Source organism: Dasypus novemcinctus, chromosome X (genome assembly GCF_030445035.2).
Source record: "Dasypus novemcinctus isolate mDasNov1 chromosome X, mDasNov1.1.hap2, whole genome shotgun sequence".
Lineage (NCBI taxonomy): Eukaryota > Metazoa > Chordata > Mammalia > Cingulata > Dasypodidae > Dasypus > Dasypus novemcinctus.
In genome coordinates, this window is record NC_080704.1 from 74942332 (window position 1) to 74956786 (window position 14455).

General features: G+C 38.1%; 1 protein-coding gene across 2 annotated transcripts in view; it reads right to left on the reverse strand.

Annotated features, from left to right (window-relative positions):
* Positions 1-14455, reverse strand: part of OPHN1 (oligophrenin 1) — a 540428-nt gene that overhangs the window by 199875 nt on the left and 326098 nt on the right. For both annotated transcript variants that reach the window (XM_004482489.3, XM_004482488.3), the window contains exons 7-11: positions 11556-11666; positions 9019-9123; positions 6478-6607; positions 3857-3957; positions 193-284 (exon numbers count right to left, since the gene is read on the reverse strand). In XM_004482489.3, coding sequence (XP_004482546.1) covers positions 193-284; positions 3857-3957; positions 6478-6607; positions 9019-9123; positions 11556-11666 — 539 coding nt within the window. The remainder of the gene's footprint in view (positions 1-192; positions 285-3856; positions 3958-6477; positions 6608-9018; positions 9124-11555; positions 11667-14455) is intronic.

Consider the following 14455-nt stretch of genomic DNA (forward strand, 5'->3'; position numbering starts at 1 on the left):
AGGCTGACTGAAACTTGCATAGAGAGAACCAGCTCTAGGCCAGGCCTAATAAGGATCATGAAGAAAGTTATTCGGAAGAGCCAAGACAACAATGACTTGAATGGATGTGCTACTATTTATCAACAAGGGATGACAGAAGAAAATAAAAGACCTACCCGGGCTCAGCATCTGGCACCTGGGACACTAGCTTACCTTTCATTAGTTTCTATATCAAAACAGAACCTCTTGTCAATGGACTCTGTCTTCCTTCTCACACAGTACTTCAGAGTTAAGTCCAAGGGTCCCTGATACGAGAGAAGGATGAATAGTCAGTTTGGGGAAAAAAAAAAAAGCACAGAAGCTTCTTCTGGCTCCTGTAGTTTTCTCAAGTGTACCTGGGAAGGCATCTGTCAAGACAGCAGGAGCAATGTATAGACTGAGAACCTTGTTCTTTCAAATGGTACTTGCAAAAAGATGGTAGATGGTTTCTCCCTGCTCCAAGAAGCAATGGCTGAGACTAAGAGAAAATGCTCAGGGCAGGTCATCACTCTTTCCTAAATTCCATAGATTCAATAGGAAGCTCAATACATGATATCTCAGAGGGTTGTAGCAGAAATTGGCTGCCCAAATGGCATTTGGTATACAGAATAAAATTTTCATGAGGTTTTTAGGTAAGCACATTGCAAATGGAGTAAGGAGCTTTCTACAGCCTTCCTTAGAAAGGAAGGTTTCTCATAGAAATGCTTAGAGGAAAATGAATTTCAGAGAGGTAAAATGGCTTACCCCAAATCACCTAGTTTGTATAGTGGAAATAGCAATAAACTAAGACCTGGGGTATTGTCTCAGTAATGCCATTTGGTAGCTAGGTGACCTTGAGCAAATCATTTTCTCTGAGTCTTAACTTCAAAATCTAAATACAGTAATACTACCCACCCTACTGTTCCAAATTCAAAAACATTTCTGAAATGCCAGGTCTTTGCCTTGGCACTATGACAAGTACTTTCAGATACTATGCCATTTAAGTTGGTACACAGGGTTAATCAACTAACACTTCTCTCTCATTGCAGTCCTGTCCTTTTGCTTCTCCTACACTATAAAAACCCAAACCCTATATTAATCATCCAATCTACCTTCCTTACCTCAACACTTGGGATTTCAAGCACTGCTAGAGTCTTTCAAGAAGAGAGTGATTAACAGCATTATATATCCACACCACCTCCTTTAAATGCTCAAATCCAATAACTCCTTGGCCTTGTCCAATATTCCAACCTCATCCCCAGCCCCTTCCCACCTGTTTTGTGCCCCATTGTGCAGAAGTACTCTGATCACACATACCATGCTTCCATGCTTTTTCATGACTTTATGACTTTGCATATACTGTTCTCTCCAACCAAAATGGCTGTCCCTACGTTATTTGCCTGGTAAAATCTTACTTATTCTACAAAATGCAGTTCAGCTTTCATTTACTCAAAAATCCTTACCCAACCCTACATATTGTCTAGTACAAACTTTCTATGTAATATTAAAATTCCTTGTTTTCATGTTGGATTTCCACACTTGACTGAGAACTCCTCAAGGACATGGACAGTGTCTTATTCATTTCTCTCTCTCATACTTATCAAATAACTAGTGCTTAATAAATTTTTATGAACTAGATTATCATCTTTGCCAAATTTCAGATGAGGAAATTGAGAGGATGCAAAATAAGTCATTTACTCAAGGTCAAAAAGCTGCTAGGCCACAGAGCTAGGATTTAAACCCAGTTTTTGAAACTCAAAATGCAGCACTCTTTCCTCTTACCACAACTTTCTACAGGGAAAGAATAAGGATCTAATGAAATAGTGCCTGGAAAAGTTGTGTATAAATTGAACAGCACAACAGAATGTGAATTGACAGGCTGAACTATGTAAGGAACACTGGCAAGTGTCATAATCAGGAATAGTGATGATTTCTCCATCTCCAAATTGGTCTAATGATGTACACTTCTCAGTGTTTCTATGGAATGTAAATGAGATACAAGATATAAAGTGCCTAGTTCAGTGCCTAGCACACAAAAGGCATTTAATAGACAGTGGCATACATGATGTTATTATTAGTATAGTATCATTTATTTTTATTATTTACATTTCTAAAACACAAATTAGAATGAGGAATCAAGTCAGAACTGACAAGAAGAAATCATTTCCAAGTCTAATTTGAGGAAATTCAAGTAATTACTTCCAACTCCCCCTGCCTTCTAAACGTGAAGCCAAGTTCTTTCCATTCCATAAGGAATCCCACATCAGAACTGCTTAGGCTGACAGTATTGCTCTTTTACAAGCAGCTACTAAATGAAAAGGGAGGTGGGAAAGAAAAACTAAAAGGAGGAATTACTCTCTTCTGCTAGGAGGATATGAAAGTTATGTCTGCTGCTTCTGTCTTGAGCTTTGAAGTGGGCAAGTCTGAACAGGAAAGAAAGGGCCAAAATGAGTTAACTATCTAAGATATGAGTTTTAAAGTCCAGGTTTTGGGAAATAATGTGTATGGAAAGCAAAGGAAAGAGACTGCAAGCCAGTGTCGCTTACAAAAACACTTGCCAGTCGATAAGTCAGCTAAGTTCAGACTGAATTGGATCCAATTCTGTGAGTTTATTGACACTACAATGAAAAGTGCTTTGGCAAATGAAAGATCAGAAACAGATGAGTAACTGGCCCATGACAGAAGCATGGACTAGCATTCTGGAAACTCCATTTGGTACTATTTCACTAAAGGCATATCCCATATCTAACCCACATTCAAGGCAGAATGGCAAATCTTGTGGTTAAAGACAAAAACAGCAGTTGTCAACAGTCTACAGGCAAACCTCAGTCCTCTCTAATTTCATATGAATAAGCCACATGAGGGAGATCTTCCCATGGAAAGCACCAACAATGGAGGGAAATTGTCCCAATTTTTCTACAAGTTCCTGTCTACCTAAAATGAGTTCTTCATGCAACTACTACTTTCAATGCTAACAAGTGAAACTAGCAGGGCTTCCAACAACAGTCTGTACAGAGTAGAAATTCTAAAATATCATGCCCTGAGACCCTATCTGAGATCCAGTTGAAGGGGAAGAGATGCACTGAACTAATTTTAGAATAAGAACAGTCTGCCAGACAATCAGTTTTTACCCTAAGAATCCCCTGCACATATACCTATAAGATCAGATTCTTCCAATTGAGTAAACTCTTCTTTTGGTTTGTTAAAATTATCTTGCCATTTTTTGGAGGTGGGAGAAAGTTGAGAAGGCAGGAGAGGTATTGATGGCTTAAAGACATTTGAGTATAACACACAACATGGGGTGTAGGTAATTCCAAATTCAGGCAAAAAATGAACTCCTTTGGAAAAAAAAGGAATTTTTATAAATTGAACCACATTTTAAATGGGTTCTTACTAAAGAAATCCTATAGTAGAACCCTCTTAATAGTCAGTAATTCTCTTCTCCCCTAATTCATCTAAACTTTTGCATATTATATTTGTACAATGTGACAGGCACTCATGGCAATTTAAACATGGTCTGACAGAATACAGGCTCTTTTAGAAGCCCTGATGTAACTAACAGGGAGATTTTTCACTCAACTGACTAGCATCTTGCCCAGTGGAAATGTAGGTCAACGAAAACACAAAAAGTCATGTTTTCCATGACAGTGTTAGTTCCACATTTAGAAGTGTGTGTGTGGGGGGGGGGGGGGGGTGTAGAAGTAATTACTTGAATTTCCAAAAATTGGAGTTGGAAATGATTCCTTATCAGGTCTGACTCAGTTCCTAATATTTGATTGCTTGAGACTCAATCAACATATTCTTTTTTCCTGAGAAGCAGCCCCAGATGCCTCTCACAAAATATGACACAAGAACTGACCTGTTTTGCACCTGGCTTCTGCTCCATAGGTGTCATGGTGAGTGTCTTGGTCTCTTTCTCATACTGGCAGTAATATTTCACCCAGGATATTCCCAAAGCCCCTACAAAGACAGGCAGAAGTAAACTGATGGGATACATTTTTTGGCTGTATGGTCAGTCTAAAGTTAAGACAGGTCATCCTCCAAATCCAGCCCTGCCCTTCCCCTGAGCTACAAGGCAACCTGCCTGCTACACATATGGAAATCTTAAACTTCATCATGTTCACATTGTTTTCAGTACCTGCTTTTACTCCAAATAAACACTTTCTGCCATGTTTCCATGACTGGTACTACCATACATCCTATCATGTGAACTGGAAACTCTGTCATCATTGGCTCCTTCATCTCTATAAACTTTCCCATTTGATTGGTTGCTGGGTTCTGCCCATTCAATCTCCTAAGTGTCACTCTCTTAGCTGTCTTCTCTTCCCCGTCCCTTCTAGCACTGAGTTAGTTCAAGACCCTATCACCAGTTTATTTTTTAATTTTGTGAGACATTTCTCAAGCAAAGCAAAAAATCATTATTTCTCCAATTAATTATTTCAGTGGTCTCTCTTGTTTCCCCATCTCCCATCATCCCTTTCTAGTCCATTCTCAATCCTTTTGCAAGAGAAATATATTTAAATATATTTCTATTTATGTCATTCCCCTGACTATAAACTATTCATGGCTTTCCACTATTTCCAAATGCACAGCCCTTCATAATATGATCAAAACTTACCTTTCCAGTTTTGTCCCTTGCCACCCTCATCTCTATGCCCTTGCCTCATTGAATTACATTCAGTTTCTAAGTAAGTAAGTGATCATATAATTTATGGTCCAAACCCAATAAACTTTTTTTTTCAAATCCAATAAATTTTTAAGAGTGAATGGGGCATGGTTAATAATTACATCACCACAACAGGTGTAACCCAGAATTCTTCTTGACTAACCAGGACCCTACAAATAAACTGTGTCCTCCCACACCTCTGTGCCTTTACTTAGGCAGTGGTATATACCTAGAAGTTTCTTCCCTCTCTTCTTTACTTGTCAATCGCCCACCATCATTCATGCTGCAGTTCAAACATCATTTCCTTGGTAAAATCCTCAGATATACATCCCAAATTCTGTGCTCAACACATTGCATTATAATTACTAGTAAATTTGTCGATTTCCCCCATCAGACTGTGAGCTTCTTGAGGGCAAGAACCATGGCTGATTCATTTTTGCGTATCTGGTACATTGCATAATGTCTGGCAGAAAGGATGTTCAGTAAATATACATTTTATAAAGTAATAACATCACAGCAAATTAGGAAACTGGGGCATAGAAGGATCGCACAGCTAGTTGATATTAGAGCCATGATTATAAACTCACTATTCTGTACTGCTTTAACAATACAGTAATGGTTCTGAACCTGGGACAATTTTTCCTCCAAGTGGATATGTGGTAATGTCTGGAGACATTTTAGGTTGTCACACATGGGGGGAAGTGAGCTGGAATATGCTATTAGCATCAGGTGGGGAGAAGACAGGGATGCTGATAAACATTCCGCAATGCACAAAAGCCCCACAACCACCATCACCACACACACACATACACAAAGTGTTAAAAGAATTATCCAGCCCAAACAGAGCTGAGGTTGAGAAACCCTGTAATGCAAAGTAAAAGAGAAGAACTTCTGACAACTGGGAGAACAAATCTCTGAATACCATCGAAAGTAAATTGCTCTAAGAGGGAAAAGCACAATAATATCACTGCTGAAGTGCCATGTTTTGTGGATGGTATTAGTTTTTGCCACAAGTAACCTCTGAGCATATCTCTTCTGCCTACTGCCCAGGTAAAGTAACTCTGAGCAGTAACTGACACAAAAGGGTATCAGGGCATTCGGTAGTAATTCAAATAGCATGTAAAGGTTTGCAGAATGCTATTTAGAAGGTAGGGGATCTTGAATTATGTGCAATATTCAGTGACTGGATGAGTTAACACATTTTCTTTCGTTAGCAATGAACAACCATTACTAGTATGCCTTGCCTATTGAAATCATGATGGTCATTAATGGCTTTAAGAGTAAGAATGAGACCTAAGGCAGTGTGAAGTAGAGGTTATAGTGATAGGAACATGGTTTTTGGCATCTCACAGACCCGAGATTAGCCTTAGGCCTGCCACTTGCTAGTTGGGTGACTTTAAACTGGTGACCTACTGTCTCTGAATCTCAGTGGACTCATGCATAAAATGGGCATTATAGGTAGTTTCAAGGATTAAATGAGACAGTAATAAATATTACTTGTCTGCCCCTTTTCCTGCACATTCCTTTTTGTCCCAGTCAGAGAATTATCTGAGTGGTTAAACTATGAACAAACCCCATTTTGAATCTCAGAGAAAACCTTAGGTCTTATCACCCCAGAGACTTCATAGGATAAATCCTTAGTCTTTCTTCCAAATTCTCCTTCTTTTTTATTTTTATTATTTCCAGCCTGCTCTCCAAACAGCTGTAGCTGTTGGGGTTCTGTGAGCAATATGGGTGTCTGGAGTATGGAGAGGTAAAGTGGCAATAGAGCCAGTCTACTGAAATCCAGTGGGTAACCCTGTGCTCACACACACATTTCTCTTGCGTATAGAGATAGCCTTCAATCGTCGGCTGTCCTGGTAGTTTGCATGTCTGGGGAGCTTCTTTCATTCTTCTCTTAAGTTCTTCCATCTCTTCTCGGGTGCTGGAGAAATGATTTCTTGTCTGTCAAGACATTATCATCATCATCATCATTAATATGAATAAGTATTTAATTGGTCATGTACTACACCACAGCAAAAAAAAATGTTGAATGGTATAATGGTTAGGAGACAATTTTATAGAGGTTAAGATACTAAAGCCTGGAAGAGAAACAAATAAAAATAGCAATATACCCATAAAACCGTGACTGGGAAATTTTTCAATGGGATTTACTTAAAATCCAATAAATAAGAACTCATAGAATTCTGAGCACCAGACTGACTCCTACTTTACAAAAATGGAGACTGTACAGAAGGTTCCTGTAATGGTTAGTTTTATTATTTGACTTGGCTAGGCTATAGTACCCAACTATTTAGTTAAATACAAATCTAGGTGTTGCTCTGAAGCAATGCTATAGATATGATGTTTGATTTTAAGATCTATGATCTTTGACTTTAAATATGTGGGCTTTAAAAATGTGGGCGGGGCTCATCCTATCAGCTGAACTGTTTTAACAAAAACTGAGGTTTACCAGAGAAGAAATTTTGCTTCAAGATTACAGCCTAAAGTCCTTCCTGATTCCCATTTACCCCATCCCTCCCCCCTCCCACACTTTTCCCCATTAAGTTTGCAACCCTTTCACCTGCCCTATGGATTTAGGAATCAAAACAACAACTCATGCCTGAGTTGCCAGCTTGCTGGCCTGCCCTAGTCTACAGATCTTGGATGTGCTGGCCCCCAACATCACATAAGCTAATTCCTTAAAATAAATCTTTTAATATCTCTCTCTGTACACACACATACACACACACATTTACATCTTATTGGTTCTGTTTCTCTGGAGAACGCTGACTGACACAGTTCCCAGAGACATTATTCTCATGGCAACTTCTAAGTTCTGACTCAAGTATAGCTACTTACTACTTGACCCTGAACCAAATCCTGGCATTAGAATAAAATATATGAGAGGATGATCTCTTTGAAGATAATCCAATGAAGAAGCTAAGTTTTTATAGTCATGAAAAACAAAAGCTAATGGTAAAAAGGAATCTATTAAAAAACTACACAACAAAAACACAATGGCAAAACACACCTTGAAATGTGGGTATAAGAATTACCAGAGATAGATCTCTTAGTGTTTAGTCTTAAGACTGTGAATATGTCAGTTAAAGAAGTGATCTGGGCTGCCCTATCTGGTTAGGTCCACTCTCTTGATGATCCTGTAAATGGGTAAGCCATATGTGTACATACAGAGACTTGGTGACAAACTTGTACTTGTCAAGTTATATACTTAGAGGGAGATTCAAGAGATTAAATTGGTTGTAGGAGGATTTATAGGATCAAGAAGATAGGGGCTCTCGCATTCAAGTAAAGGAAAGTACTCAGAAAGGAAAAAAAAACAAACAAACTAACAAAACAATTTTAAGACAGGATCCTCCTACATAAGTGAAGCTCATTTCCCCACTACTTACAAATCTTTTTTTTTTTCATTAAATTTCATACAGTGTAAGACCCAGTTCAACTTCACCACTTCACCGAGGCTTCTTCTGATTATACCAGGCAGTCAACTGTTTCATCCTCTGTGGTTCTGTAAAAATGTTTGGTCTTATCTCTACTCTAGCACTTTTCATAAGTGAGTATGACTTATCCATGTTTGTCTCTCATTCCTCTAAGAGACTGTATGTTCTTTGAGGACAGAAAAACATATATGCTTCGTTACTGTACGTTCTGTGCCAGTCACAATGCCTGGCACAGAGTACAGGTTCATTGTATCCATAAAATTTAGTTAAATGTGGGTTAAATTAATGACTGAGTTAAAGGATCTACTTGGCAAGTATGGAAAAGCTGTGTCTATACCCATTAAGAATGAGCACAGGAAAGACTGTAACACCTTTAAAAACAACTTTTGTTTATTTCCCAATATTCAATGAAGCTACAGTTGCTTCTTTGAACAACAAGAAAATCAAACTGTAGCATAAAGAACTTTAAAATTTTCCCCCAATAAAAGTTATAAACACACACACACAAATTAACTGTAATAACTAGTGAGAAAGGAAAAAATGGTCATTCAAAACCAACAATGGAAGTGTCTTGACTGACCAGGAGGGAAGCAGTATAAGACCTGTGCTTAAACAAGCCCATAGCATGGTTCTAAACTCACAGAGATATAAATTAACAACACTTATTAATTATTGCACAGATGGATGTGTCACTGAATGGAAGGGTGGGTTTGAAGAGCAGTCAGCTTCAAAGACAAGAGTTAAAACAGGAGGACCAAGAATAGTTCGATACACTGAAATATTTTTGAGATCCAAACAAGTATGTCCTGACAAACTGGCTAAAATATAGTAACTGAGAATTCCAAGGTCAGGGTCACTCAGGCTGAAACTCAATTGAAATAGAGAGAGAGGTAGAAAACCCACATGCAAACTCACATTCTGCAAACTGAGCTGGAGCTGCTGTTTGTATGGGAGGAAATCCTGTGTTAGTTCTACAGTCAGGCTATTGGAAATGAAGAGGCTGTGAAGAAAGGCCAAGACCTAGGGAAAACAGGTAAAAATAAATATCATCAGTACCTTTTCATTTATCAAATAAAGGAAATTACATATAAATGGAACTCCACACAGTATTTATCCAGCATAATGTTAAAAGCATTTATGCAAACTCAAACAGGCCCATGCACAACTATTCTCAAATTAGGTTGAACATTTATACTGGACTCAGTTTCAGAAAATGAGAATTAATAACAAGTTTTTACATCCCAATCCTGTTCAGATAGCATACAATAGTCATTCATAATTGAACAGTAAGGAATTGTACTGTTTTCAGCACTGGCACATAGCAGGTACTCAACAAATGTTTGTTGAATGACTAGATAGATAAATGGATAAATGATTAAAGTAAAATTCTCTGCCCTAATAGTGACTGACATATTACTATAATATCAAATGAGTGAATATATTTTCATATTAAAAATGTTTGGGATTGTACAGAAGAAGAGGTACAATCAATAAAATATGTTTTAATGTTCAAAATGTTTGATCTCACTGGAGCTCAAATACCTATTAAAATTAAATATCATTTTTGTCTATCAAATTACAAAAATTTAAAAAATAATAGCTCAGGAAAATGGAAAGTGTAATAGGTAGTAGTAAAAATTGTCCTATTTCTAAAAAGCAGAGTTGAGCACATATAAATTTGTACACACTGTATATATATGTACATATGTATGTAGGTATATAGCTACACATAAAAAAGAACCATATATTTGTATGTATATGCATGTGCACATACAAAAACTATGTAAACACACATGTACATGTACTGTATATATTTAAATGTGCACAGATGTGTATACTACCACACAATCACATACACTGTCCTTCCAGTTTCTCTTCCATGCTTCCCCATCTCAGGAAATGACACCACCACTCCCTCAGTCATTCCTGCCAGAAACTAAAGAATCATCCCTTATTTCTTCTTCTCTCACATTACAATCCAATCCATGGATTCCTGTCACTTTTGCCTCCAAATACCTCTCTAGTCCAGCCATTTTCTATTTCTACTACCACCGCTCAACCCAAGCTAACATCTTCTCTTGATTAGAACAATAGAATAGCTTCCTATCTGGTTCCCTCATTCTGCTCTTGATCCCTTCCAAGCCATTCTCCATACAACACAAATCAGCTCATGTCATACCCTCCTTGACACCCTTCAGTGGTCTTCCATTGTACTTAGACTAAATACCAAACTTCATGCCATGCCTATAAGTCCTATGCCTTCTTATTGAACATGATCTCCTGCCACTCTTCTAGTCTCTCCCCAATGTATAAAGACACTAGATTTCTTTTCATTGCTGCATCTTTTCTTTTTTTAGATCTCAGCTTAAATGTTACCTCCTCAGAAGTCCTCTTGACTAAACGGTCTAGCAGCTGCCTGCTGTGGTATTTATTTTAGTCCCTTTTGGTTTCATTCATAGCACTTATCACTATCTGCAGGTATTTTATTTATCTGTGCCCTTCTTTCCCTTCTGTCTATCCCAAGATATGAGTTCCATAAAGACAGAAACTAAGTCTGTCTTATTCACTGCAGGATCCCCAGTGTCCTGGCACATAAAAAGAACTCAATAATTTTTGTTGAATAAATAATTATTTGTTTTCTCATATACACATATAGATATTTACAAATGTGAGGCCACTACACATGTGCACAGATATAGATGCTCATGTGTCTCCCCCCAACACACACACAAGTTCACATGTACAAACGGATAGAAAAAGAGGTATGAGAGATACACAGATAATCTGGAATGAAACGCACCACAATATTAACAGTGATTATTTTTGTATGGGTTATTTGCTGTTTTTGTTTCATTTTCTCTATTATGTTTTCTAACTTTTCTTTAATAAGACTGCATTATTTTTAATAAAAACAAAATGCTATTAAAATTCAACATACTTGTCAAATTAAAGCACATCAAATTTTGTAATAAATTAAGGATATTCAAGTTGAAAAAAATCACAGATTGAAGTAAAAATAGAAGAATGGGATTCAATGTGCAACCATGAGTTCTCTAGCATAGTGCCTGGTATATGATAGGTACTTTCAAAAGGCTTTTTAAAAGCAGGATAAGAAAGAAGGGAAGGGGGAAAGGTGAAAGGAAGGGTGACAGAGAGATCAGAGGGAAGGTGGCAGGAGGGAGGAAAGGAAAGCAGAAGAAAGAAAAAAATTCATAGAGAAAATGGAGGCAGGAGGGAAATAGAGAAAGAGTGGGAAAATGAATAGGAAATTTGAGAGCAAACAAGAGAAACATAAGCCATAAAATTCATTATGCCTATTTTATTGACATTTATTATTAAGCATTGACTATCCTTCACATTCTTTGAGATCTCCATTTTATGATGAAAGTTCTCTACATTTATCTGTCACTTGGTAAGTACTTTTAGGCTATTCATCAACAGATAAAACTTACTGGCTCCACAATATTGAACTTCTTGGACTCTTGAACTTCCTGAATTTGATAAACATAATCAAGAGAGGACTCGAAGAAACTGTGTCTCTCCTTATCAACTTGGAGGTCTGCCTGTAGAAGGGAAAGGAATGTCACAAATACCCATAGTGGTTCATGAAAGTCAGCAATTATGAAATCAAAAGAATGCTAGAGCTAAAGGAGAATGTAGCCACCAAGCAGTGATCCTTTATTGTCAGATAGGGAAACTGAAGTCAAGAAACAAGTAATTGACCCAACATCACCCAGCTTATTCTTGATTCAACAAGTGCAAAGGCCAGGGTAATCTGTGTATGGCACCAAACTGTTAGGACACCCCAGAAGTTTTCATCACAAAAACCTTCAAAAGAATAAATTAATGCTTGGAATTGTGTTGGGGCCCCCCAAATCACCACAAGTTTTGGTAAACGACTAGGAAGACTGAAAGGACTCATCATACAATCATACTCATGTGAAAGGATACAAAGCAAAATTAGCAAAGGGAAAAGGTGTATGGGGTGACGCCCAGAGGGAATGAGGTGTAATCTTCTGAGAGTCATACCTGCCATGATTAATTCCTCCAGCAAGTAGTTGTGACAATATTTGTGAAATATTATGCACCACGAGAGGTTATTAGAAACTGAGTGCCTGAGTTTTATTGGGGGTTGGTCTGCCCAGCTTGTACCAAAATTACCAACTCCCAGCAGGAAAGAATATGTTAACCATAAAACCCATTGTTTATACAAATAGCCTAGGCAGAATGAGCCATTTTTACCATTTAGGGTAACTTCTATATGAATGTAGGAAAATGTCTAGCAGCCAAGTCCCCAGATGCCAGCCAAGGGGAAAACTTGTAAGCAGACTGATCTAAAGATATTAATCTCATACCTACTATGTGAACTCATATCTGCACTGGAACCCTGACACAGAAGAGATAGAAAAGGTGGAACACAAAGGTGTGAAAAATGAAAATGTCAGAAGAATCCAGACTAGTACTTCATTCCAGTTTATAAAAGAGAAAGAGGCCCCTTCCTTTTCAATACTAACTTCATCTACCACTAAGGCTCTTGACTAATCACCTCACATGATGTGGTAGAAACCTGCTGTGATGGTTTGAAGCTGTATGGACCCAGAAAATCATGTTCTTGAACCTAATCCATTTGTGTGGGTATAAACCTATTGATCAGGTTACTTCAGTTAAAGTGTGGCCCAGGGTGGGCCTTAATCCTCTTACTGGAGTCCTTTATAAACGGGATGATTTCAGAGAGAGACAAAGAGAGATAGCCACAGAAGAAGCTGAGAGCAATGAAACTAAGAGAAGGGAGAGCTCATCTGACACTGCCATATGCCTTACTATGTGACAGAGGAGTCCAGGATTGCCAGGACTCAGTCTTCAGGGGGAAAGCACAGCCTGACAATGCCTAGATTTGGACATTTTTCTCAGCCTTGAAACTGGAATCTTGTAAGTTAATACATTCCCATTATTAAAAGCTAACTCATTTCTGGCATATTACCTTTGGCAGTCAAGCAGACTAAAACACCTGCTAACCCAGGAGTCAAGGGATGAGCACCATTTCTGCCACAATCCATGTGACCTTGGACAAGAGGGTTTCTAAGACCCTTTCAGCTCATGTCTATGACTTATTCCATCAGGTATATATTTTCATGCTTGAATCCTCAGAATCTCCATATTTACTGGATCTTGTCTTCTTCCATTAAAAATTTTACACCAGTCAATTCCTTTCCATCCCCACAGCCACTCTTACGGTTCAGTCCCTCACTGGTTCACTCATATATCATTGTAATAATTTCTTAAACTGGTTTCCCTGCTTTCATTCTCTCCCTTATCTAAGTCATCCTACAACCTCAGCCAGTTTAAATGTCCTAAGCTAGAGTTCTAATTATGTCACTTTCAAGCTCAAAAGCCTTTAATGATCCCCCATAGCCAACATAATTAAATACAAACTCTTGTGCCTAACTCTACAATATGGCCTCAATTTGCCTGTTCCCATCTTGTCTTTTATTACCCATCCATAATCATTAAAATTCTGGTGAAATCATTTCCCAGAAGTACTCCATGTTTTCTCTAATTGGGGCCACTGTCCTCCATTCAAAGATCCATTTCTCCATTGTTATTTGTCAAACACTTTATCTATTTTTGAATGACCATCTTAAATTGGAAGGGCAGCATTCTGCTACAATGGCCATTTGCCACATCCAAATCTAAGCTTTTATTCTCAGAACCCATTCCTACTCCCCACAAGGACATAATATACATTTAGAATATATTTAAAAATCTACTTGTATAAGAGTCATATTTATCTCTATTTTAGTGTCCCAATTGAATGGTAAGCTGCTGAAGGGTAGGAAGTATGTCTTAGTGTAACTCTGTTGTACCCAGCATAGTGCTGGTACATGGTAGGCACTCACAAAATATTGGGTTATTTGAACTAAAGCCACTGTAAGTCCTATGCAAACTGTAGCCCCAGTGTAGGACCAACACAATACAAAAGCTAATACTGGCATATTTCAGAGAAAAAATAAAGGATCACTTCCCAATCTACCAAATATAACCTTAGTTTAACTCTACCCTAATGTAGAATCTGGAATCAGAGAATTAGAACTGAAAGGGACTCTGGAGATCACTGATTTCTACTCCCTGTTCTTACAGATAAGGGAACTGAGGCCAAGAAAGAAATATCCTACCCAAGGTCACACCATGAGTTAGTGGAAGAGCTGGCTCAAGAACCCAGGGCTCCTGAGTCTTAGGTCATCATTTTAACCACCTGTTCTACTACCACAGAATTTCACTGCTGAGATAGGGTATAGAGGAAAGCCTTGCAATAGGAAACTGCCACTCTTTCCAAGGCATAGCTGCCAATGCG